This window comes from Armigeres subalbatus, unplaced genomic scaffold (assembly GCF_024139115.2).
Source record: "Armigeres subalbatus isolate Guangzhou_Male unplaced genomic scaffold, GZ_Asu_2 Contig916, whole genome shotgun sequence".
Taxonomy (NCBI): Eukaryota; Metazoa; Arthropoda; class Insecta; order Diptera; family Culicidae; genus Armigeres; species Armigeres subalbatus.
In genome coordinates this window covers 34,847-61,721 of record NW_026943718.1, presented here as the reverse complement: position 1 = coordinate 61,721, position 26,875 = coordinate 34,847, and the positions used below count along the sequence as shown (strand labels likewise).

Here is a 26,875-nt window from a genome sequence, read left to right as displayed (position 1 = left end):
GCACCTCCTTGAACAGACGCTCGATCAGTCGAGTAAATTTTTTTAAAGTCCCACCCAACACCAGGACTAGGCTAGTCCGCTTTGAGCGGCACACGGTCGCTTTAATAGGGCCTGCTTGGGGACATATGTAGCGTTTTATGGAAGTTCAACAGAGCCCACTGTCGAACCCCACCACATCCTAGGCAGACCCCACAGGACGCACCCTCTCACTCTAGCTGATGTCAGAAGGACAACAGTGCGCAGGCTACACTACCAGCTAAGTACGCAACCCTAAGCTGGCGGTCAATTGTCATCGGAAGACCCGTGGAAGCATGAGTATTGGAACTTGTGAGGACCAGAGCTATGTTAGGCGCTCCTCCCCGGATGTCAACTCACCATTTCGTAGCCCTCTTGCGCATGAGCCACCATTATATCATTTTCGTGACGACTAAAACACGCACTATACTTGCGATGGCTACTGCAAACTCCATCCCCCGCGGCAGTTAGTGCACCAGGAACTCTATACCAAGTACCACCCAGTCCCCCCTCCACCATTTTTATTGTTGGACACCTGTGACGTCATACGGTTAAAGATCGATCGGGATTGTACCTACCCCATAGCTCGACACATCATACAACAAGAAAAGAGAGGAGATCCGTCCTATGCCGATGTTGTTAATACAAGTCAAGCCTCCACGAGGAACTCTACGCAGAGAATGCCGGAGGAGCGCTCGCCATTAAATGGGCCAGGAAAACCCACAATAGCAACACTTCTCACCGTCCTCGCTGAGAAAGATGAGAGAATTCGAAAACCTGAAGTTTTGATGGAGGAAAGCCTCCGGAGGAACGCTGAGCTACAGAACAAGCTCTATAAAATTATCGATAGCCAGCTACTTTCAGTAGCACAAACACTCCAGCATATCAGAGCAGATGAACTGAGCTCTATGATGGAAAATACTCTCATATCCGTCTAAAAACCGGACGGAAGTTTAACCATTCATTTCATTTATTTAATCAAAAAATGTAGAGTATGAGTTGTCTCTTTTTAATTACTACAATAGTAATAACTGCCGGACTTCAAATAATAATAATTAATTATTAAACAACTGAACTAATTCTATTAATAACAAACATACCTACATTGGGAAGATGTCATCGACAGCGTCAACCCGTCTCAGACCTCCGCCGAACTGTGAAGGCGGGTAAACGCAATCAGCGGCAGATCGAGAGCTGTTCCTGATCACGTCGATCAAGACAATCGTATTATTTCCGACCCTGGTTGCCAACGGTCTCAGTGAATACTTTACCTAGGTGGTACTCACTTCCCAGTGCCTGACTGATTTCCGAATGTCCATTGCTTCTCGTGGTGCACATCTAAACACCACGGCTTATTCCCGCAGACTCGAGAGTGCTAATACAACGGCTCCCTTCGGTCGCTAAGGACCATTTTCTCAAACTCGTCAACGATCCTGCCAGGATCGACCAAACCTGTTTCAGAAGTGGAGAAAACACTAATAAATTAAAAAGATCTGCTTCATATAGAACTGTTAGAAAAACGGCTCCGGAACCATGAGATCCGGTACACCGACCGATCCGTCTCCAGCCGCGGGATTTTTTTTCTGCCATTTTTGTCGCGCGCTACGGTCCCGGCTAACAAGCCGATTGCGATCATCACGGATTCATTCATCGCCGCCCTCCAGAGTAACACTCTCAAATATCCATGGATCCAAGGAATTCCCGCTGGCATGGCACCAAATACCTGCTTCGCCGATGCCATTGTGGCGTCCGGGCTAATGCAGATCCCAATGCCCTTGCAACGACGTTAAAAAGTTGACAAAAAGTCCGCTAAAATTCTGCATAGATTTGGAGCAGCAGCAACTCACTACTGGAGTTAACTGGCTTCGCAGAAAGTACAGACAATCGTCACCAGATTACGGACCGGCCATACAATGGTCTCTCATAATTTTAATGGGAACCCTTTCCGATTTCAATGTGACCTGCGCGAAGTGCAGAGCACTTCATCTGCAAATGCCCCTGGCAGTATTAAGGACTCAAGACTTTGAAGCCAGGATACAACGGAACCACACGAAGTCGCAGGAGTTCTAAAGCACCGTATTCCACTCGAAATTGTGATTTTTCACACCGCCAATCAAAACCCCGTCGTCGTTTTTTGTGTTTATTTTATTACTGTTTTTACAATTATTAGCTTTTGATAAATTTTTTCTTCTTAAAGTATCTAGGTTAAGTTATAATTAATAGCCGTATCAGTTTCGCCGGAAAACCATGTTCAAGCTTAATTTGCCATAATTCATTCCGTTTCACTGAATCGTACACCGCCTTGAAATCAATAAACAGATGATGTGTCTGCAAGTTGTACTCCCGGAATTTATCAAAGATTTGTCTCAGGCTAAACATTTGATCCGTCGTTGATCGGCCCTCACGAAAACCTGCTTGGTATTCGCCGACGAAGGACTCTTCAAGCGGTCTCAATCTGTTGAACAGAATACGGGACATAATTTTGTACGCCAAATTAAGGAGGGTTATTCCTCGGTAATTGGCGCACTCCAGTCTGTGCCCTTTGGCAAATGAGGCCGTCCAACCAGCTAGCAGGCATTTCCTCGTCTTCCCATATTTTCGACATAATATGGTGCAGAACTTCAAAAAGCTACTCACTGCCATGTTTCAGCCGGGAGCTGGTCCTTCCCCGCAGCCTTATTGTTTTTCAGCTCTTTAACAGCTTTTTCACCTCATCTAGTGTAGGTGACTCCACAGCTTGTCCATCGTCGCTAATATTTATTCTGTTCACCGATGCACCGTCACTTCCTCCATTCAATAAAGTCATTGACAGACTCATAAAACCTCCGCATATCGTTCTGCTCTATTTTTTCCTGCGCCTCACTAATAACTTGTTCTTCGTACTCTTTTTCTTCCTGCGGTGGGTTCGTTTTTCGGCTGCTCTTGCTTCCTTGTACTGATCTCTATTCGATCGGGTACCCGACACCAACATCCGGCTTCTGGCAACGTTCTTCTCGTCTGTCACTCTCTGACACTCCACATCGAACCAACCCGTCCTGGGTCGCCTCTGTGCAGTGCCTACCACTTATCGTGCTGTTGTGCTCACCGCTCCATGGATTGACTCCCATAGATCTTTGATGTTGTCGCTAACGTTGATTGCACTTATCCGTTCGTCGAGCTTCTGGCGGTACTCATCCGATACTCCTTCCGCCGACAATCGCTGGATATTGTAACGCATCGTTCGCTGTGATCTTTCGTTCGATACAGTTAACAACCGTGATCGAATTTTACTGACAACGAGGTAGTGATCAGAGTCAATGTTCGGACCTCTGAATGTCCGCACATCGATAACATCCGAGAAATGGCGCCCATCCACCAGAACATGGTCTATCTGGTTGCAAGTTTCACCATTTGGGTGTCTCCTTTTTATTTATATGGTGCGCAATTAAAAGGCAGAAGCCCCCCCCCCCCCCCCGTCCCGATAAGTGCTTACATTATATGTGTACGCCCCCCTAGCACCATTTGTTCTTGTCTCATGCATACTTTTGTTAAGGAAATCCCACGTGATCATTAGTTCTAACAGGCTCCTGCGCTCTGAGATTTTGAAAATATTGATAATGAAAGTAGGACAAACTATCAAGTCATGGCATGCCTAGTCGCAATGGATAATTTCGGGAAAGCATTTTATTTTCTAATTTTCCAAACTTACTCTGTAAAAAGATCATAAGTTTTTCACATGAATCGTAATATCAAGTAACAACTTGCGCCTCTACAGCTTTACTTTGTTTAGGGACGAAACAAAACCTATTCCATATGTTTACAATTTCTAACAATGAAATAAATTTTTCGTTAGCACTGCAGTGAGGCGGCTGAAATCGATAATTAAATACCTGTGGAAATGCTCATAGAAATACAACTCTACATTGACAGCGCAGCCATTGATATTTGATGGGGCACCACTTGGTGCGAGCAGTCTTTAAGAACTATAGCGCGCTTGCGACGACTGGTGCCCCACCTCTCGCTCCGATAGTGGTAGCTTACGGATCGTTGATGCCGAGAAGATAAACCATCTATTCAATTGAAAATCTCAATATGTGTGCCTGCTAGACCATTTTATTCAGTTCTAACATTTATGACCGTCTTTTTTGGAATTTGTCCCACTGTGCGCCGCACCAAAACAGTCCATCTTTGCAATCAACACTTTCTGTTCAGAAAATGCTGGTCCTGAGAAGATCAATTTCGATGCCACATAAAATGCTAAAGTGGAGGCCATATACGTACAAGTTATATGGGAAAGTACATATATTGCCTCCATTTTAGCATCTTATATGATATCCTATACGATCTTGTGTTGAGTGGGATGCTTGCGATGCACGCACGGGATTGGTTGTTTTACCATTTTTAAATTGTTTGCAAATTTTCAATAATAAATAGCTGAAAATTTGTATTTTTAGAACAATACAATAAAGCGTTGACTCAACCTTATCGAATGGTTCAAAAACATAAGAAATCCATCGAGAAACGGCTGAGATATTAACGTTCAAAGTCTATTATATTTTCGTGACGGCTTCCATTTTTCGTAATCACAAAGTGCAAGACAGACGTAGTCCTACGTCAAAATATAATGATAGAACATGGCTTTCTGACAAAGCTTATTATGCTGACTCGCGCGACGCTGGATAGATCATAATCGAGAGTTAAAATATCTGGTGAGACACCCGACTCGTTCGTGACGTTAGATGGACTGAAGCAGGGCGATGTGCTCTCTAATCTGCTTTTCATCTATAGCTCTGGAAAGTGCAATTCGAAGATCTGGTATACAAAGAAACGGAGCCATCATCAACAAGTGTTAAATGCTCCTTGGTTTTACGGATGACATCGACATCATTGTCGATCGTAGAGCAGTGGAAGAGGCTTTCATGCCTTTTGAACGGGAGACTGAAAGAATAGGACTGTTCATTAACTCTGTCAAAACTAAGTACTTGGTGGCTAGCAGAGATCGTGGAAGTCCAAACGGTTTTGGTCCCGAGGTGGAAATAAATGGGAAGCGATTTGAGGTTGTCAATGAATTGATATATCTTTGGAACTATTAAGATTGAATTTCTTTCGGCGATAGCAGTCTTAATAAGTAGCAAATACTTTGTTGCTCCTACATCCGACGTAGGAGCAACAAAGTATTTGCTACTTATTAAGACTGCTATCGCCGAAAGAAATTCAATCTTAATAGCAAAACTTCAGTCGTCAACTCCCAGATAATATCTTTGGAACACACTTACATGTGATAATGACATTAGCCGCGAGGTGAGAAGACGTATTGCGGCTGCAAGTAGGACTTCTTACGGTTTGCGTAGCTAGCTAAAGTCTCGCAGCTTACAGACTTGGACAAAACTAGCTCTGTACATATCGTTGATTCGTCCAGAAGCCATGTACGGTCATAAAGCATGGACGCTACCAGATGCAAACTATCGAATTCTTGGACTGTTTGAGCGGAAAATATTGCTTTCAATACTTGGTGGCGTGGTGGCAAGTGTACAAAAATGCAGACATCGGCAGGCTGATAAAGACAGATTACAGTGGGCTGGTCATGTAATGCGTATGCCGGAAGAGAGACCAGCAAAAGTGATGTTTTGCAGAGGACGTCGGCTCCGGGGTAGACCCCCCACTCGCTGGTTGTGTGCAATCGAGGAAGATGTGCGTGCGGCCGGCTGATGTGCATGGAGGCTGGCTCCCATTGCTTTTAATTGAAAATTGGCTGGATCGGACTTTGGTCTCAGAAATTATGGTCAAATGTTTTATACAAAAAGCGCATATTCTCAATCGATTTACTCGCAACATGTTGTATTCCAATGGGAATCCTATCTTATCATTTCCTTTTGAAAGTTGACCGGACTTACAAATTATGGCTTATTCCATAATACAGTCGAAAGCCACCGATACCGCTAGGTGGTTTAATCATAAATAATTTCTGGCTACGTCACTACACATAAAATAAAATTTAAATTTTTTACTGTTGAATTGCAGATATGATTTTTTGTGGTTAAATTATCCGGAGAATTTGATTAGCTGGAGTGAATAAATATCGATACTCCGGATAATCAAGTCCGGCCTGTAAATAGATGGCAATTCACGACCTAAATCGATTTCTCATTAGCTGTACTAACAAGGCGAAAATTCGCACACAACCCTCACGAGCGCACAGAGAGGCTGCCAGGTTCGCATTACCACATTAGCCCAAACCCTCTGGTGTTTTAAATTCCGACAGATCCTGCTTTATGATGCCTGTTTTTGGTTGGCTTTTGGCTCGGAACGGAACGGAGGTGGGCATGGCCCTTAGATTGAATCGGTTTACGACCTGGTCCCATATGAAGCATTATTCTCGGGCCTCCTGCCTGACCACTTGGAGTCGTATAGCCAACGTATAGCCTACCTTTAGCTTCAGTTCATCGGAGCCATTCGGAGAAAGAAAGAAAGAAGATCATGTGTTTTAAGAGGATTACCTTCAGGGGAACATCTGTAAGCTTGGGCGGAGTTTTTATACCGTTCGGTTTCGTCGTTGTCGACGTCGGTCGTGGTCCACCCGGAAGAAAAACCACCGTGAAAATAATGACCACATTAGGAGAAATATAGGAAGCGGGGGTGATTTTGTATACGGAAATTAAGGCAAATGCGCTCCATAGTATATTGTTGGCATTAAATTTACATTTTCTCATTAGGTTTAATTGCTCTAATTTACATTTGCAGATACTGCTTGTGTAAAGAAGATATATGAACCAAAAAACAGAGGGAACCTATGGAATGTCACTCGATAGCAGAAATTAGCTCGTTTGAGAATTGCCCACAGCGAATAAGGTAGATCTTAATGGTTTAGAATTTATTTAAAAAAATCAACGAGCTGGAAATATTGATGCCAATTAAGTATATGTATAATTAGAATAAAATATACGAATAGATTGAGATGATTGCCCCTTAGGGACACCCGTGCACGTGAATCTGATAGAAATCGATTCTCCCACACACGTTCTCCACACAGTAGTTGTCATCAACGTTATGGAACGATACGTGGTTGGTATCTTGGAACTTGGCTTTTTCAATGCCTCTCTGGATTTGAACATTAATGTGCCTTTGAATTAAATCATCTATAGGTGGGATAACCGACTAACTGCTGGCTTTAGCAGTTGGTATTTATAATCATGTCATTCTCAGTCCAACTCAAACACCGTGAGATAAACTGTTTTGTGATAACTGAAATAGAAGCTGCCCAAACCGCGAAGTACCTTGCCTATCAGCTGAAACCAAAAAAAAGTCTGAAATGTATCGTTGCCAAATGGGCTGATCGTCCTTTTTCAATGTTTTCATCACTAGGGTTTTATAACCTGAAATGGAGCTATGACTATCTTCGCATCAGTGGAAAAAGAGTTCAACCAATTCTTTAATAAATGATACTTCAATTACCTAAAATTAACTACACATTTAAACACGACTTACCTCAACGATAATCCGTTTTACCCTAACCAGGCGCTGCTGCTTGGTGCCACCTGGGCTGAACAAAATTCAATAATGGAACAAATTAGATTCCTTTCTGCTTCCTGTTCTATTGCACTGGCGTGCTGACGATGTTATCAGCGAGCAGCAAAACACTGTTGCTGCTCATTCCATTATAGAAACGTGATTTTCAATCACCATTGGAAGCTTTACTCTTATTAATTGGGATTTTTTGTTTCGAAACTTACAATCGTTCCAATAACTAGTATTAAGCGTCACGGGCAACACGGATTAAGACTGTGGTGCTCGGCACTTTAGGCGTTTTGTCCTTAATTTGCTTCTTCTTCTATCTGAATATATAAAAATGAGTTTCTTTTGAGGCAATATATCGCTAGTCATGTTAAAAATCGAAATGGGGGACTATCGAAGTTGAATTTTTCTCGCAATCCGTACGTTAAACCTATAACTTGGCTAGTACAGGTAATCTTCGATATAACGAACCCCCGATATTGAGTTAATGAGGTTTTAGGCATATTCTATGGACAAATATCTAGTTGATATTGGTCAAAGTCAGAATTGATGACGGGATGCTTTCAGGTCTAAGTCAGCCAATGTCGAGTAAAGTATTGGTATTGTAGATACGGGCTTGAAATGTGTACCACATTATTTTTAAATTAATCCTAGAGGAAATTCCTGGAGGAGCTCCCACAATAATTTCTGACGAATTTTGTGGAGGAACTCCTGTAGGAAATTCTAAAAGAGTTCCAAAAGAAATTCCGAATCAATTCTTGAATTTTTTTTAAAGGAATTCCTTCGTAAATTCCTTCAGGAACTCCTTCCAGAATTGTTTCATCTGGAATTTCTCTTGGATTATTTTCGAAAATAGCCCCAGCTAGTTGTTCTTTCAGAAAATGCACCAGTAATTTATTCTAAAATTTCTCCAAAAAATCCTTTGAAGATTACTCCAGGAATTTCTTCGGCGATTTCCGGAGGGATTTCTTCAAAACATCTTCCATTCCAGTAATGAATCCAGTAATTCCTTCGAAAATTCTTCCAGGAATTCCTTCGGAATTTCCCTTATGTAATAAATATAGCAATGTCTCTCAGCAACCCCTCTCTGTCTCTTCTATCTTTTTTTTTGCGCAACTTTGTCCTTCACAACGTTGGTGCAACTCTACATTACCATCACCATGCCAGCTGTTTCGAATATTACTGGTCATATTTCCCATAGTAAGTAGGCTTCAAAGCTTTTATAATTTAATTATCATCGTTTCGAATTTGTATTAACTCGCTCAGAATCAGTATAGCCAAAATATTTAATTGAGTTATTGTTTCCATTTTATCTACTATACCTTAGACATGAAAGAATTCCTTCGGAAACTCCTTGAGCAATACTTTTGGAAATTATCACAAGAATTTCTCAAAAACATTTAGAATAAATTTCAAAGAAACTCATGGGGAATTTCTAATCTAATTTGTTATGTGATGAGTGTTGCCTAGAAATTCAAGAAGACGTAGTATAATGCGTGAATTGTTTATGAATGGCAGGTAAAACTCGTCCTTATGTGTAGGTTTAGGCTAAACGACTTCGAATTGGCGGATGACGTTGCACTACTCGCGCAACGGCGCTCTGATATGCAGAGTAAGCTCAACGACCTTGCCGATCGCTCCTCCTCGGCAGGTTTAGTCATCAACGTCAACAAAACCAAATCGTTGGATGTAAACACGGTGACTCCTTCCAGTTTCACAGTAGCCGGGCAACCAGTGGAGAATGTTGAAAGCTTCCAATATCTTGGTAGCCAAATGGCGTCAGACGGCGGTACCAAGATCGACATAGGCGCACGGATCAAGAAAGCAAGGGCTGCCTTTGCGAGTTTAAGAAATATCTGGAAAAACAGGCAGATAAGTGAACGCACCAAAATACGAATTTTCAACTCTAACGTTAAATCTGTGCTGTTATACGCTAGCGAAACATGGTGTGTATCAGTGGAGAACACTCAACGGTTGCAGGTGTTCATCAACAGATGCCTGCGGTATATAATTCGGGCCTGGTGGCCTCACAACTGGATCTCAAACAACGAGCTCCATCGTCGTTGTCACCAGAGGCCGATAACAACAGAAATTCGGGATCGGAAGTGGGGCTGGGTCGGCCACACTCTACGTAGGGCGGAAACGAAATCTGTAAGCAAGCATTAGACTGGAACCCAGCGGGACATCGCAGCAGAGGCAGACCCATAGGCTCATGGCGGCGAAGCCTCAATAAAGAGATAAAAGAAGTCGACCGAAATCTAACCTGGCAACAGGTTAAAGCGATAGCCGGGCATCGCTCAGGATGGAGATCTTTCAAGTCGGCCCTTTGCACCACCGGAGGTGTACAGGATCCATAAGTAGTAAGTAAGTCCGAAAATATCTTCCGAAACTCCTTTAGAAATATCTACGAAAAATTTCTTTTTTTTTTAATTTGTATTCTTTCGAATTTTGAGTTCTTTCAGAAATTCCTGTTAGCTTTGAACTTATTTTTCTAAGACGGCGATAAAAATTAAAAAAAAAAAACAGGATTGTCTAAAAAGTCCTCCAGAAATTCCTTTAGAACTTTCTCCAGCAAATGTTTCAAAACTTTCTGCAGAAAATTACTTAGGATATTCCTCAGTTTTTCAGCAACATTTCCAGAAATTTCTGCGGAAATTCCTCTGGAATTTTCTTCAGAATTTTCAGAATTTCTTAAAACATTCCTGGGAAAATTCCTTTTGAATTTTTTTTAGGTAATACCAGCGGAAGATCCTTCGAAGAATTCTTTCGATTTTTTAGGAATTCCTTTGGAAATAATTTGGAAATAGCATTTGGAATTTCATGGGAAATCTTCAACTATTTCGTTGAAAATTCCATCAAAAATTCCTTCAAACATTCTGTTGGAAATACCTTCAAGGAAGTATTAAAATATCTGGAAGAATACATCCAACAAAATATCGGATAGAATTCAGGTATTTTGTATGGTTTTATTGAAGAATGGAATTCCTAAAAGAATCTCTGACAAAAATATCAAAGGAATTTCCGATGAAAAAATCCTACATTTCTCCAGACTTTTATTCCGGAATTTCTCTACAAATTCCATCGGAAATTTGGAATAAAATTATTTAAAATTGCCGTGATATTAGATTTTTTTAGAATAATGTAATGGCGTATATAGGGTTTCTTACCCCATTCCCGGCCTAACATGCGTACGACTGCATTATTTAATTGATATTTATGACAGGAAGCAACTTTTTCTGAAATTTGTAGGCTGTATAATACTGCATTGGGGTTCACTTCTGCTTAAAAAATAGCTATTCGTGCTAAATATCGTTCAAAGAAGCTTTTATTTTATTTAAATGAACGAGGTGCAGCACTCATTTCAGTCATAGCGATTCCCAATCCGGCATACAAAAAAACCAGTTCCCGGCCTAAGCAAAATTTCACTCAATCTCTCAACATTTTACTCTCATTCTCTCTCGGGACGGTAGAAAATGCGATGTAAACAAAAATATGCACGTTCCACGACAACAAGATGCCAGATGGTATTATTCATAATCATTTTTATTTGGTTGAGAAGATATATAAACTCATCCAAATTTCTTCCAAATACTTTAAAACAATATTTATTTCACCTTTTAAAATCGAGAGAACTATAAATAACATGATAACGTCAACATATTAGACAATTTTCCTATTAACGATGAAGGATAATTTTTATAATCCTGGCCTTTTGGCAGCACGGTGCGGCTAGAAGTTCTTGGGCCGAGGTGAATTTTTGTTCGGTTTGTGAATACATTTTAAAATGTATTCTAGTATGTTTAAATAAGTTCTAGTGAGATGAATAAATAAGAATAATTGAAGTGCGGGTGTTTAGAATTATGGTGTGGTGATTAACAGCTTCATGCAATGGTTGTATCGAGCACTGTGACGATTTTCAGGTAGGTGTTTATTCGATAATACCGTTTTGTAAAAGTGGAAAGAATCACTTCGGCTCAGTGGTGTGGCATCGGAGAGTGAAATTTTGAATTCTACATTTTTATTTTCTACAATTGAATCAATTAGGAGTAAAACAAGTGATAGAAAATATTGAGTATTGTAAAAATAAATGGGAGACTTTTAAAAATTATCAACCATAAACCTACGACTTCCAAACAGTTTAAATCATTAGTTTTCTGTGCAGTGAGCCGGGAACTGGGTCCATAGGCCCAAATAGTGATTTACCCTAATTAAATTTCAGTGAACATATCCATTTTGGCCCCATCGTGCCCTAGTTTAAATGGTGGGGTTCAACGATTTCATGATTTCTGAAGCATGCCATCAAGCTCGAACTGAAATTGATCTAACAGTGCGACGCTGCAATCAACTAAATGATTGACAGGTTCAAAAGAAAACCCGAGTGAGATCGGGCAAGTTTGCCTAGTCTATAGTTATTATAAAATTAACTCGCGATCGAATTGACCGATTTGCAAGGTTTTTCCCCTAGTCGATTCGTTTTGGGATCCGCTTGTAGGTTTGTATATACAAAAAGTTGATCAATTTAAATAACGGTAAATAATGTAAAAAATCATTAGAATACAGTTTTGGGTCAGCTGTTTAGAAAAACAAAACAAACTCACGGAAATTGATCTAGAGTACGGTGCTACAAATAGTTCATTGTGACATTTTCAACACCCCACAATAGGACAGCCTCATATAAAGGAGTGGCCAAAACTACTAAAAGGCCAATTTTCAATTTGGGCGTGTGAAATGCGATAAATACATAGCTTAAAACCATTATTTTTATAATCAGGGTGGTTTTATTCGTTCCAACTGACCCCTCCTAGAAATGAAATTTTTACGTTTTCTGAGAAAACGGGCAGCTTTGCCATATTTTCGTCTCAAAAGTAACATATTTATATTATCGTTACAAAGCTCTTAAACAGATCTATACAATAGGGTTGATAATGTAACCCGAGCAGCACAAGTCAGACAAAAATGGTTGCAGCAACTTGATTGTGACTAAATCTGGTCACATATGAGTTGCAGCAACCTATGTGAAGCATGTGTGCTGCTAGGGAATAATAGCTCCGTCCAGAATATAGTTCTTAGTACTTTTGAAATAGCAGTTTGGTACCCCGCAATACCCCGCAGTAAAACATCATGCACTACACTGTTGAACTCTTAAGTTTTGAAGACCATGAATAAAATTCTGCCCAAATTCGCCCAAGAAAAATTGCTCATTTCAACCTTTCTCGTGTACTAAGTATGCATAGAAGCTATATGATCGCTCCAAAATCAAATCCGAACATCCATAGTGTTGTATACCGATCGACTCACTTCGACGAATCCAGGTGATGTCTGTGTGTACGTGTGTGTGAGAAAATATTGTTCCATTATTCCCTAATCAAAATAGGCTGGATCGTACTATGGGCTATGACCGAAATACATTTTCTTATAGTGCACGAGAAAGATAACATTACCGTTAAGGAGGATTAATTTTCAATTTTAATCTGAGTTACTCAATATTGCCACTTCAATTGAATTTGGCGACGAACACAATGTACATAACATTTTGAGGGGAAGGGTTATGTCTTAACGTTGTGCCTAATTCAAGAAAAAATCATCTTTCATATAAAAATAGTTGCGCAATGAGAAGGGAAGTGGTTCAAAATGACATTACTACATTCTTCTTCTTCTTATTGGCATTACATCCCCACAGTGGGACAGAGCCGCCTCGCAGCTTAGTGTGCATTCAGCACTTCCACAGTTATTAACTGCGAGGACATTACTACATAATAGAAGCGAAATAAAGATTTAATTAATTATAGATTTGGGGCCCTCCTTAGCCGTGTGGTAAGACGCGCGGCTACAAAGCAAGACCATGCTGAGGGTGGCTGGGTTCGATTCCCGGTGCCGGTCTAGGCAATCTTCGGATTGGAAATTGTCTCGACTTCCCTGGGCATAAAAGTATCATCGTGCTAGCCTTATGATATACGAATGCAAAAATGGTAACCTGGCTTAGAAACCTCGCAGTTAATAACTGTGGAAGTGCTTAGCGAACACTAAGCTGCGAGGCGGCTCTGTCCCAGTGTGGGGATGTAATGCCAATAAGAAGAAAAAGAAGAATTATAGATTTGGATGTATAGTGTTTTGAATAACTCCTCGCCGCAATACCTTTTTATAATTATGAAAGAAATCTTAATGAAATATCAAATAAATTAAATTCTATTTCGTTTATGTCACAATATGACGCAAATTGGATCTGTTCTTCCTTCCTTTGTTAGATTAATAAGTTCTACACAGCGAATTTTCAACACTTGAAGCTAATAGTGCTTTTTTGATCATTTTAGGAAATCAGTGTTGCGTTCATTTGTCTGTGACACGAACTTACCGTTAAACCTTTATATAACCATTAGTTTTTTATCCAGCATCAAACAGGCTTACTTACTTGATACTTGATGGGCAACAGCTCTTCGATGAACCTACGCCGAATGGAGTATCCTTCTCCACTGGACTCGATCCTGTGCCAATCGCTTCCAGTCGCCCTGAACATTGAGCGCCCTCTGCGGCCTCTTCCGGGTTCTCTACTAATTATTATCTTCACTTGACGTTCTTCCGGCATACGAACAACGTGACCAGCCAACCGTAGTCTGCCGTGTTGTATAAGCTTAATAATATCCAGTCCTTTATACACCTGGTACAATTCATGATTCATGCGACGCCACCAGATACCGTTCTCCTGTTTACCGCCGAGTATTGTCCGCAGCACCTTACGCTCAAACACTCCGAGAGCTCTCCGATCAGCCTCCTTTAACGTCCATGTCTCATGGCCGTATAAAGCCACCGGAAGAACCAGATTAGTATACAGCGCGAGTTTTGTTTTCGTTTGCAGACTACGGGACTTCGTAACCAAAGTCCATAATAAGCCCTATTTGCAGCTGCAATACGCCTTTTCACCTCACGGGTAACATCATTATCGCACGTCACTAATGTTCCGAGATACACAAATTCATTTCGCTACCACCACCACTAATCAACCCACGTTGATTGCTAGCGACCATGTACTTCGTTTTTCTGGCATTGATCGTGAGTCCAATCCTCGCTGTCTCCCTCTTAAAAGGCACAAAAGCCTCTTCCACGGCACGGCGATCAATTCCAATAATATCGATATCGTCCGCAAATCCCAGGAGCATATGCGATTTTGTGATAATGGTACCGCTTCTTTGCACACCAGCTCTCCTAATCGCTCCCTCGAGCGCTATATTGAACAGTAGATTCGAGAGTGCATCACCCTGCTTTAATCCATCTAAGGTAACAAATGACGTCGATATTTCATCCGCAACCCTTACACTTGATTTCGATCCGTCCAACGTTATACGAATCAGCCGTATCAGTTTCGCCGGAAAACCATGTTCAAGCATAATTTGCCATAATTCATTCCGTTACACTGAATCGTACGCTGCCTTGAAATCAATAAACAGATGATGTGTCTGCAAGTTGTTCTCCCGGAATTTATCAAGGATTTGTCTCAGGGTAAACATTTGATCCGTCGTTGATCGGCCCTCACGAAAACCTGCTTGGTATTCGCCGACGAAGGACTCTTCAAGCGGTCTCAATCTGTTGAACTGAATACGGGACATAATTTTGTACGCCGAATTAAGGAGGGTTATTCCTCGGTAATTGGCGCACTCCAGTCTGTGCCCTTTCTTAAAGAGAGGGCAAATGAGGCCGTCCAACCAGCTAGCAGGCGTTTCCTCGTCTTCCCATATTTTCGACATAATATGGTGCAGGACTTCATAAAGCTGCTCACTGCCATGTTTGAGAAGTTCAGCCGAGAGCCGGTCCTTCCCCGCAGCCTTATTGTTTTTCAGCTCTTTAACAGCTTTTTTAACCTCATCTAGTGTAGGTGACTCCACAGCTTGTCCATCGTCGCTAATATTTATTCTGTTCACCGATGCACCGTCACTTCCTCCATTCAACAAAGTCTCGACGTGTTGCTTCCACCTGGCAGCCACTTCAGCTTTATCTGTCAGCAAATTCCCTTGTTGGTCGTTGCACATGACGGGAGATGGCGCTGTCTTTCTCCGTACGCCATTGACAGACTCATAAAACCTCCGCATATCGTTCTTCTCCATTTTTTCCTGCGCCTCACTAATAACTTGTTCTTCGTACTCTTTTTTCTTCCTGCGGTGGGTTCGTTTTTCGGCTGGTCTTGCTTCCTTGTACCGATCTCTATTCGATCAGGTACCTGACACCAACAGGTACCCGACACCAACGGCTTCTGGCAACGGTTTTCTCGTCTGTCACTCTCTGACACTCCACATCGAACCAACCCATCCTGGGTCGCCTCTATGCAGTGCCTACCACTTCTCGTGCTGTTGTGCTCACCACTCCATGGATCGAATCCCATAGATCGTTGATGTTGTCGCTAACGTTGATTGCACTTATCCGTTCGTCGAGCTTCTGGCGGTACTCAGCCGATACTCCCTACCGATTATGGGACGGAGTCACTCAGCGGAGTGAAGGCTCTCCCTACCGATTATGGGACGGAAAAAGTCCTCTCTACCGACCTGAGCGTTAGCGTCTCCGATAACAATTTTCACGTCATGCTTTGGGCACTCTCCATAGGCTTTATCAAGACATTTATAAAACGTGTCCTTCACGTCGTCGGATTTATATCGTATGTCGGTGCGTAAACGTTGATTAGACTGTAATTGAAGAATTTGCCCCGTATCCTCAACACACAGATTCCTTCGCTTATGGGTTTCCACCGCATCACTCGCTTCATCTGCTTGCCCATCACTACGAAACCAACTCCATGCTCTGCTTTTTCACCGCCGCTGTGATAGATGTTATACTTGAATGCAGTGTTGGTCGTGGGGTCCACGGCTTGGAATTCACGTTCTCCGGATCTGGGCCATCGGACTTCTTGAATAACTCCAACCTTCTGCAGTTCGCGAGCCAGAAGGCTCACTCGTCCAGGTTCATTTAGGGTCCTGACATTCCAGGTACCGAGTTTCCAATCATAGTCCCTATTTCGTTGCCGGGTCGGTTACCAAAAATAACGTTCCCTTTTTCTTCTATCTCCATTTCTCGTGGTATTTGAGAGGTTTCAGTAAGCTACCTTACCGGGGTCGCGTTACCTACATCGCGATGATGGGGCTGCCACCTTAGGTATAGCTGACGCGATACAGCATTTCGTTAATTAGCCGCTGGGTACCAGGCAGACGCTGTTTGAGCCGCATCTCCTGGTGAACAGACGCTCGAGGCGTACCTTCTCACTCTAGCTGATGTCAGAAGGACAACAGTGCCCAGGCTGCACCACCAGCTAAGTACGCAACCTTTAGCTGGCGGTCTTTTGTCATCGGACGACCCGTGGAAGCGTGAGATAGGGACTTGTGGGGACCAGAGCTCTGTTGGGCGCTCTTTCCTTGATGTCAACCCACTATTTTGCAGCTCAAGAAAAAGTTCAGTACCACCACTGATATCCCGAGACCGCAATCGACGCCTGAGGAGAACAGATTTTCTTTCCACAAAGCGCTTTTCTAATCACTGATAATAGTGAAACGATAGATATAATAGTGAAAACGATAATAGTGAAATGATAGCATTGCGTGGATATTTCTCTTGAGTAGTGATACTTACGGCGACGGCTAGCGCATTCCAATCCATTGTTTTTAATAGTTGGGGAAAATCTTAAAGAGTTCGTCGATCGATTGATACCAAAATCTCAAAAATCGTTTTTTTCGTGAAGGTCTCAAATTTGATTATGCAGAATTACCTCCCTATCTTCGCAAAGGACGTAATCCTAAGTCAAAAATTACCCCCCCCTAGAATTTTTCGTTAGTTACGCCAATGATAAATATGGTTGTCAATCCAAAAAATAACTCACCACATAAAGGTCATTTGTCTAGACTCTAGAGGATGTATACTAAAAATACGCTAGAACAAAACTACTTTAGTTCTCGATAAAACAGGGGGTGATCGAGTCTTCTCGGGGATCAAGTCTACCCACCTTTGGTCTGTGTGGTGATGGTGGACATCATAGTTTGTTTGCCTCTGTGCGGAAAGAAAAGTTAATTTTTACGTGTGAAAGTGAACTTGTGCCGCGGGAAAAATATTTCTATCGTGTGCCCTTTTCGTGATTATAACAGGATAAGCAGGAGGCATTAAGCCTCCGTGCCAAATTTTCATTTAATTTAACATTTATTACTCAACACAGCATCCCGTGAAGCCATAGTTCTACCTAGAGTCCTATAAGAAGAGTAACGTCATGTGCCACGTTTGACAGGTCTCCTGCTCGTTTGGAACGCGCATTTGTATGGAACTGACAGACGATTCTGTTCCAATTCTGACACTTGACGACACTGTTATTATAGTCACTGTAGTTCTACCTATAGCTTCGCGCTGTTGTTGTTCATTTGCTTGCCCTATTTCTTTCATTCGTCTCTGTGGATCGTGTAGTGTGTTGTTGCATGTTTGAGTCCACTGCTGTGTAGAGGATGGAGTGCGAAAAGTGCAAAGTGGGGATCGCAATCAACGATTTCCCACTGTGTTGTTTTCAATGTGAGAAATATTTTCATGCCCGCTGCTCTCCTATTGAAGCGAAGGCAGCGGCTAGATTGATTACGGAGAATGCAAATGTTTTGCCTTTCTCGTACAACAAAGTTGTACCGAAAGGCTATCATTTCACTCCAAAATCGAACTTTTGATAGAAGTCCCGGAGACCCATAGTGTTATATACCATTCGACTCAGCTCTATGAGCTGAACAAATGCCTGTCTGTCCGTGTGTGCGTGTGTGTGTGTATGTGTGTGCGTGTGTGTGTGCACAAAATGCCATAAAAAACATTAGCCAAATTTTTACATTGAAACTCTTAATCTATTTTCTTGCAACAAGTTGCATCCGACAGAAACTAAAACGCTGTTGATCACTATTGAATTTCATAATAATTGCAAATTGCAAAAAATAGATAATATTAAAATAGTGATGAGACATAGTCACATAGAACAATAATGTTATGAAAAATGCCTTGCATCTATGAATACTTTATCCGTGGCTTCCCATTAAGAGTTTCATCGTACTATAAAGATGCTCGTGTTGCACGCATTTAGGCGCAAGTATGCTCTTCGTTCAGTTTCATAGTACTATGTACACAGTACTAAATTGTCCGAAAGTCAAAATTCGAACATAGGAAATTCGAGAAACTTTTGGCAGCGCCATCTGTCGTCTACTAGTGTAAATTTTCTATCATAACATTAGACGGTGTAACTGTTTTGCCTTTCTTGTACATCATCGAGGTGTAAGCGTAAAGGCTACATTTATTACCTTTTTACGCGAGAAAGGCGCCATCACCGCTAGGTGGATTAATCTGGGTTTTTTCAAGTGTTGTGACTGTCTATCTAGTCGATCTTGCGACGGACAGAATGTAGGGTAAGACGGTATAATATGCCCCCCCTAAGGCAAAACCTTGATAACTTTTTACTTTTCATCGCAATTTATGCAAACTTTGTGTTATTTAGTAGTGCAAGAAGTCGCAAATGCATTGCCCGTGAGTAGTCATATAAAAATATTACAGATAACACGTTATAATGCTTTTTTGAAATGTCGTGAAAAAATGGATTTCAAAAGGCGCCTGGGCAATACGCCCCACCTTAGCCAGAGACGTTCCATAGCCCTTCATTAGTATTTCATCAATCCCATAATAAAAAGGTTACAAATCCTAGTGTACTCGACATTAAAAAACCAACATAAGTCCATTTAATCAGGTTTTATTTACATTTCAATAATTTCCATACAATTTGGAAGCAACTGCTGCAAGCTCGCCGCGCTTGTGTCCAGTTGGTAAGGGCATATCGTCCTGCCTACACTGGGGCGTTTTGGCCAGTTAAACATATTTTCGAAAATCGTTACGTTTTTGAAGATGGAAGCAATTTTATATCATATTAACCACTGAGGAAAGTTATTTTGTTGCCCAACTGAGTGTTCCCGTGCAAGTTTTGCGGACAGTATGCTAGCGTCGCTCCAGAATGTTGAGCAAACAAACATAAAAAGTTACATCAAAACTGTCACTTTTTGTATTTTGCTATTATTTTCATTGTGTAATACAAAAATACTTCCACATTCACATAGTACGATGGTTTTACAAATATTTATAGGTACCAACTGATTTTGATCCTTAGTTAGTTATAGTTTTCTAGAAATCAAAGAGGGGCGTTTTGGCCAGGTGGGGCGCATTATACCGTCTTACCCTACAGGTTCCGAATACCATTCGTTTCGATGAAGAGATGAAGAAACTTTCTTCTCTTTCTGATTCGATCGGTGATTTTCGGAATCACATTACTGCCCAAATAGACAGCGCGTTGTTAATCGGTATTGAGAAATTGCAGAAAAATGTATCTGAGGTTTTGAACGAGGCTGTTAATGGTCTCAAAGATTCGATCAGCAAAGAAATGGAAAATATGAAATGTTCATTTTTTCAATTAAACCCGAGTAGAAATGTAGCTGTAAAGAATGAAATGCAAGGTACATCGCGAAAGGCTACGGGGCCTAATTTGACTCCCAAAACGAAAAAGCGTAAGGTACAAGATGTTGACGACACATCTGATATTGCAATGCCAGAAAATGTTAGTTTCGCGGATATTGTTAAAAGTAATGTTGGGAAAAATAACGTCAAAGTAATGAAAAAAGTCACTGCGCCTAAGGAAGTAAAGGTCCCTCGTAAGGCTCGTCCGGTCATTGTGATTAAACCGAAAGAGTCCAACCAGAGTAGTGATGATACTCGTAAATTTTTGAATAGTAAACTGGATCCGAAAACACACAGGATCAGTAACTTTAGAAACGGGAAAAATGGCTCTATTATTGCTGAGTGTGCAACAGGATTTAATGTTGATGTTGTGAAAAATGGCATTCAAAGCGATCTGGGTGAAAGCTACAATGCTGTTGTTCTCACTTTGGTGCCAAGGCTTAAAGTGATGGGCATGTGCGATAAATTATCCTCCGATGACTTCATTGAGATTTAAAAAAATCAAAATGAAGACATCGCAATAAATGATGTTAAAGTAATAAGAATGTATGAAAATCCACGTTTTAAGTATAACAAGAACAATGTTGTCGTCGATAAAGAGACTTATATTTGTTTGTTGACCGCGAGAAAAGTTAACATAAAGTTTGATCGGTGCCTTGTAGTTCCCGAGGTTAGTGTTCTAAGATGTTTCCAATGTGGAGAATTTGGGCACATGAGTACGGAATGCAAAAACAGTATTGCGTGCTCTAAGTGCAGCGATCGTCACAAGACATCCGAATGAACGTCAACTGTATTGAAATGTGTCAATTGTATAAAAATGAATTCCGAACGTAAAATGAAATTGGACGTGAACCACAGTGCCTTCAGTACTGAGTGTAGTGTTTATAAGCGATTAGTTGAACGGAAAAAGAGCAGCTTACGTTTCAATGAATAGCAACCAAGTTCTAGTAGAAATGTGAGCAGATTCGATATTTTATATTTAAATATTGCGGGTTTGTCTACAAACTACGTTGCATTACGTAAGATTGTAGAAGATAAACGTCCATTTTTAGTGTTTTTATCTGAAACTCATATAGTCGACATTGAAGCATTTGATCAGTATAGCATTCCGGGTTATAGTGTAGCTGCTTGTTTATCACATTCTAGACACACTGGCGGTGTTGCTATTTATGTCAAAGAATCAGTTCAGTTCAAGCTTCAATTAAACGAAGTTTGTGATGGAAACTGGTTCTTAGGCATTGCAGTTGTACGTGGCATGAAGATGGGTAATTATGGTGTTTTATATCAATCTCCCAGTGCAAGTGACCAGCGTTTTATTGAAATTTTGGAAAACTGGTTTGAGTCAATTATAGATCCTAGTAAATTAAATGTAATTGCTGGTGATTTTAATATCAATTGGTGTGACGATTCCAATTCGAATCATTTGAAACATTTAGCGGATTTTTTTAATTTGAAACAAAAAGTAAATTCTTATACGCGTATTTCCCAGCACAGTAGAACTTTGATTGATCATGTGTATACAAATTTTGATTCTGTAACTAGCGAAACTAGTAATGATTTAAAAGTAACTGATCATGAAACGCTAGTCATTAACGTTACCGACAATAATAGTAATGATAGTGATTTAATTAAAATGAAGTGCTGGAGAAAATATTCTAAACAAGCAATTTCGGATCTTGTCGAAAGAAACGTGGATTTTCAAGAAAATTCCGGTAATATAGATGAAAGATCAGCTGTTCTTACAAACGTTTTGAAATCCTGTACCAATCAATTAGTAGAACAGAAGTTAGTAACTTTGCATAATTCTAACAGCTGGTATAATTTAGATCTTTTGCGCCTGAAACGTAAAAGAGATAAATTGTATAAAAAGTTTCGTAGAACTAATAATGAAAATCATTGGAATAGGTATCAGGTAGCGCGGAACAAATATTCGCAATCTTTGACACGTACACGTTGCGAGTATATTCAGAGGAAAATTTATCAGCATCAAAACAACAGCAAAGAGTTATGGAAAATATTGAAATCATTATTAAAGCCTAGTAGTTGCAAGCCGCGGTCCATAACTTTTAATGGCACATTAGAACAGTCAGAACAAGAAATTGCATCTAAATTCAACGATTATTTCGTCAATAGTGTCTTATCCATCAACCAATCTATCGAGATAGTGGATGAGCCTGATGAAATAAAACAGCGGATAAATATTAACTGTAGATTTGATTGTTTTCACCCGATTACTTTTGAAAAACTTAAAAACATTTGCTTTTCTTTAGGTAAAACGGCTGGAGTTGATAATGTTAATGCTAGAGTTATTCAAGATTGCTTTCATGTCATTGGACGCAACTTGCTGGACCTTATAAATGAATCGTTACAAACTGGGCACGTGCTGCATGTTTGGAAGGAATCACTAGTGATTCCAATACAAAAAGTTGCTGGAACGATTAAAGCCGAAGAGTTTCGTCCCATCAAGATGTTGCACACATTAGAGAAAATTTTAGAGCTTGTAGTTAAAGGCCAGCTAATTACATATTTAAATAGTAATAACTTGTTAATACCGGAACAATCAGGTTACAGGGAAGGTCATTCCTGTGAAACTGCATTGAACTTGGTATTATCTAAATGGAAGGAAAATATGGAGCGTAAAGATACTATTCTAGCTGTGTTTTTGGATCTGAAACGCGCTTTTGAGACAATTTCTCGGCCCTTATTGTTGAAAACTGTTAAGCGCTTTGGAATTTCGGGTTCTGCATACAAATGGTTTGAAAGCTATTTGTCTGACAGATCCCAACGGACTGCTTTCAATGATTATGTGTCGTGTCCCGTGGAGAATGACTTTGGTGTACCACAGGGAAGTGTATTAGGGCCCCTTTTGTTCATTATGTACATTAATGACATGCGACGGGTCTTACGTTATTGTGATATTAATTTGTTTGCTGATGATACTGTAATATTCATTGCAGCTCAAAATCTGGAGGAAGCGATTGAACACTTGAATGAAGATTTGCATTCTTTAAGTAGATGGTTGAAGTACAAACAGTTAAAATTGAATATTAGTAAAACAAAGTATATGGTTATTTCGCGAAATCGTTCAATTGATAATGTCTCTGTGAAAATTGATGACGAGACACTTGATCGCGTACGGGAAATTAAATATCTTGGCGTGATTATTGATGATAAATTGAAATTTGACCAACATATTGACAATGTCATCAAGAAAATACAGTGAGTCCAAAAAGTATTCGTCTAGCTGTGTGTTTTCTAGAAAATGTCAAAGATAGAATCTAGTAAGCTCAAAAAAATAAAACTATCGATTACATTGTGTAGCAAATTAATTAATTCATCTTTATTGTTAAAAAACAGAAAAATAAAACAATAACAAAAACAAAGGTAACAAAACATAACAATTAGTTAAATACGGGCTCAAAAAGTATTCGTCTAGTCAGGTTTAGCGCGCTTTTGAAACGAAAACAGGAGTTGTAGAATGGAATTCAATATTTCGTTGGATTCCCCTGTGTATCTATGACGGACTGTAGTTCTTGTGGCATGGAACTGACCAAGTTAGCCGTAATGGGGGACGGAATATTCTTCCATTTCTCTTTCAACACTAATTTCAATTCGTTGTTGTTGGAAATATGACTTTCACGAACTTTGCGAAAAGTTTGTCGTCCAGAACCTTCCGATGGAGTTAAATTGGATTCATATCTGGAATCTGAGGAGGCGTTTTGGGTTGATTGGGGTATTATAGAGTAGCTACAGCTTAGTACTTTGGGCTGTGTGCTTGAGATAATTATCACCCCGTAAGATGTATGTTCCCTGTAAGCCCAATTTCTCAGCACTGGCGTTCAAATTTACTTTCAAAATGCGGATGAACATTTTGTGATACATAAATCCTTCAATAATGTGAAATTTTCCCACACCGGTTGCGCTCAAGCACCTCAGAGACCATGACGGAGCCCCCACCATGCTTTACTGCTCAAAAGAGATTCTGCGGCTGTATCTCAATATTCCTTTTCCGCCATACCATACATCGGCCATCTGATCCAAATATGCTGTACTTGCTTTCGTCAGATAACATGACTTGATTCCGAAAGTCATCCTTCTTCCAGCGATATTTTTAGATGAAATCGAGCTGTTTTTGATAATTTTATGGCTCACTTGAATTTTCTTCCGTGATACTCGCCCATTGTACCCATACTTTTCACAGGTATTTCTGTTCGTATTGGTTCATATCTGAGCACTTCTTCTCTCCAACTCACTTGCCTATATGGGTGAACTCGTTTTTGAAGATTTTTTAAAATTTTCCGTACAATAAATCGCTCATCGTTATCAGTTTATCATCGCTAACGACCACTCTGGTATTCGTTTTGATAGATTTTTGTGGCGCTGATGCGATCAATCACCAATTAAATGGTTGAATTCCTGCTACCCTTGGTCTACCCACATTTCTTGCAAAGTCATAAGTCAACTTGCACTAATTATGCAGGCGTAGAATTAGTTTTTTTTTTCATTTGAACTCATCTTTTTACTTTTCCCACCCATGCTGCTTCTATTTCCCGCGCCAAGTTCAAACAAAACAAAAACATTATTTGATCTGTCATTGAATATTGACAATCACTAGAGTGTGTTAGTGTAACTACATGCGAATAAAACTAATATATTCGTGTTTCACTCGATTATTTTCTGAATAGACGAATACTTTTTGAGCGAGCGAAAATGACGAAATTTAGATATTCTCTACATACCAGAAAAAGTGATTGAAATTTCTATTGCGCTTTTTGCACTTTATAAGAGTATTGCGAGATTTTTTTTCTCACAGTCATCTTTTTCTCACACTCAATACACTCAAAAAAGTTTGATTTTCCGTGTATAATATTTGGGTGTGAGTGCTCAATCTGAAAACAAATAGACGTCAAATCACGGCGGGAATCGATTTAGTGTACACGCTTACATGTGACTAACGAGTAATGGGTTATAACTGGGTAAATTTCAGTAACAAAAATCGATCAACCCGAAATAAGAGTGAGTGTGAGAAAAAGGTACGAACAAATCACAATCTACACATAACTCTACAAATTGGTGAAATCGGCAATATATGTTTTTGAATAATAATCATGTGTTGATAAGTTTTCTACTAAATTTAGAAGAAAGTTTTTTGATTTCACTTCTATCACGCCTAAGTTTTACATTTGACTAAAGAATATGCAGCTAGACGAATACTTTTTGGATCCACTGTAGCCAAGAAGTATGGAATCCTATGTCAACTGAAAAACGAATTAAATACAGCTAGTAAAATACAGTTGTACAAATCAATCATCTCTCCTCACTTGGACTTTTGTCCTTCCATTTTGTTTTTAGCAAATCAGACACAATAATATCGAGATTGCAGCGCTTGCAGAATAAGATTATGCGTTTGATTTTAAGATGTAACAGATTCACTTCCTCAGCTTTTTTGTTGGATGCATTGCAGTGGCTCTCGGTGAAGCAAAGAATTGTGTATTTAACAATGGTGTTCATTTTCAAAGTAGTAAATGGTTTGCTGCCTCGATATGTGTGTGATCGAATTGAAAGAGGAAGTGACATTCATAGATATAACACTAGAAACGCGGAAGATGTAAGAACACCAAACTTTTTGCACGGAGCTTCACAAAATTCTTTGTTTTTTAAAGGTATCAATGATTTCAATTCGATGCCTACACATATCAAACGTGCAACGACATTATCACAATTCAAGAGACTTTGTGTTTCACACGTAAAAGCTGTATTTTAAGCAGCTACTTAGTTGACTTTTTAAAAATCATTAATTATTGTATCTTGACGAAGTTTGACCTACGGATATTTTGTTTGGACAATTGTGTTTTTCAATTATTGAGGCACTAATAAACTATTTTGTTCGCCTTGATGATGATGATGGATTTTATATTTATTGACATAATTGTAATTTGACCTTTTTCTTGTGTAGTCTACAAAAGTTTGAGTCTCGCGCGCGTAAAGCAGATAGGGTTTCTTACCCCATTCCCGGCCTAATATGCGTACGACTGCATTATTTAATTGATATTTATGACAGGAAGCAACGTTTTCTGAAATTTGTAGGCTGTATAATACTGCATTGGGGTTCACTTCTGCTTAAAAAATAGCTATTCGTGCTAAATATCGTTCAAAGAAGCTTTTATTTGATTTAAATTAACGAGGTGCAGCACTCATTTCAGTCATAGCGATTCCCAATCCGGCATACAAAAAACCAGTTCCCGGCCTAAGCAAAATTTCACTCAATCTCTCAACATTTTACTCTCATTCTCTCTCAGGACGGTAGAAAATGCGATGTAAACAAAAATATGCACGTTCCACGACAACAAGATGCCAGATGGTATTATTCATAATCATTTTATTTGGTTGAGAAGATATATTAACTCATCCAAATTTCTTCCAAATACTTAAAAACAATATTTATTTCACCTTTTAAAATCGAGAGAACTATAAATAACATGATAACGTCAACGTATTAGACAATTTTCCTATTAACGATGAAAGATCATTTTTATAATTCTGGCCTTTTGGCAGCACGGTGCGGCTAGAAGTTCTTGGGCCGAGGTGAATTTTTGTTCGGTTTGTGAATACATTTTAAAATGTATTCTAGTATGTTTAAATAAGTTCTAGTGAAACGAACAAATAAGAATAATTGAAGTGCTGGTGTTTAGAATTGTGGTGTGGTGATTAACAGCTTCATGCAATGGTTGTATCGAGCACTGTGACGATTTTCAGGTAGGTGTTTATTCGATAATACCGTTTTGTAAAAGTGGAAAGAATCACTCCGGCTCAGTGGTGTGGCATCGGAGAGTGAAATTTTGAATTCTACATTTTTATTTTCTGCAATTGAATCAATTAGGAG

At 39.9% G+C, this 26,875-nt stretch overlaps 1 protein-coding gene across 1 annotated transcript in view; it reads right to left on the bottom strand.

Moving 5' to 3' along the window:
- Positions 1-1,363: 1,363 nt before the first annotated feature.
- The window catches only part of LOC134204812 (uncharacterized), a 42,247-nt gene continuing 16,735 nt past the window's right edge, over positions 1,364-26,875 (bottom strand). Inside the window, exon 4 of the mRNA XM_062679606.1 lies at positions 1,364-1,467. Coding sequence (XP_062535590.1) covers positions 1,391-1,467 — 77 coding nt within the window. The 3' untranslated portion in view covers positions 1,364-1,390. The remainder of the gene's footprint in view (positions 1,468-26,875) is intronic.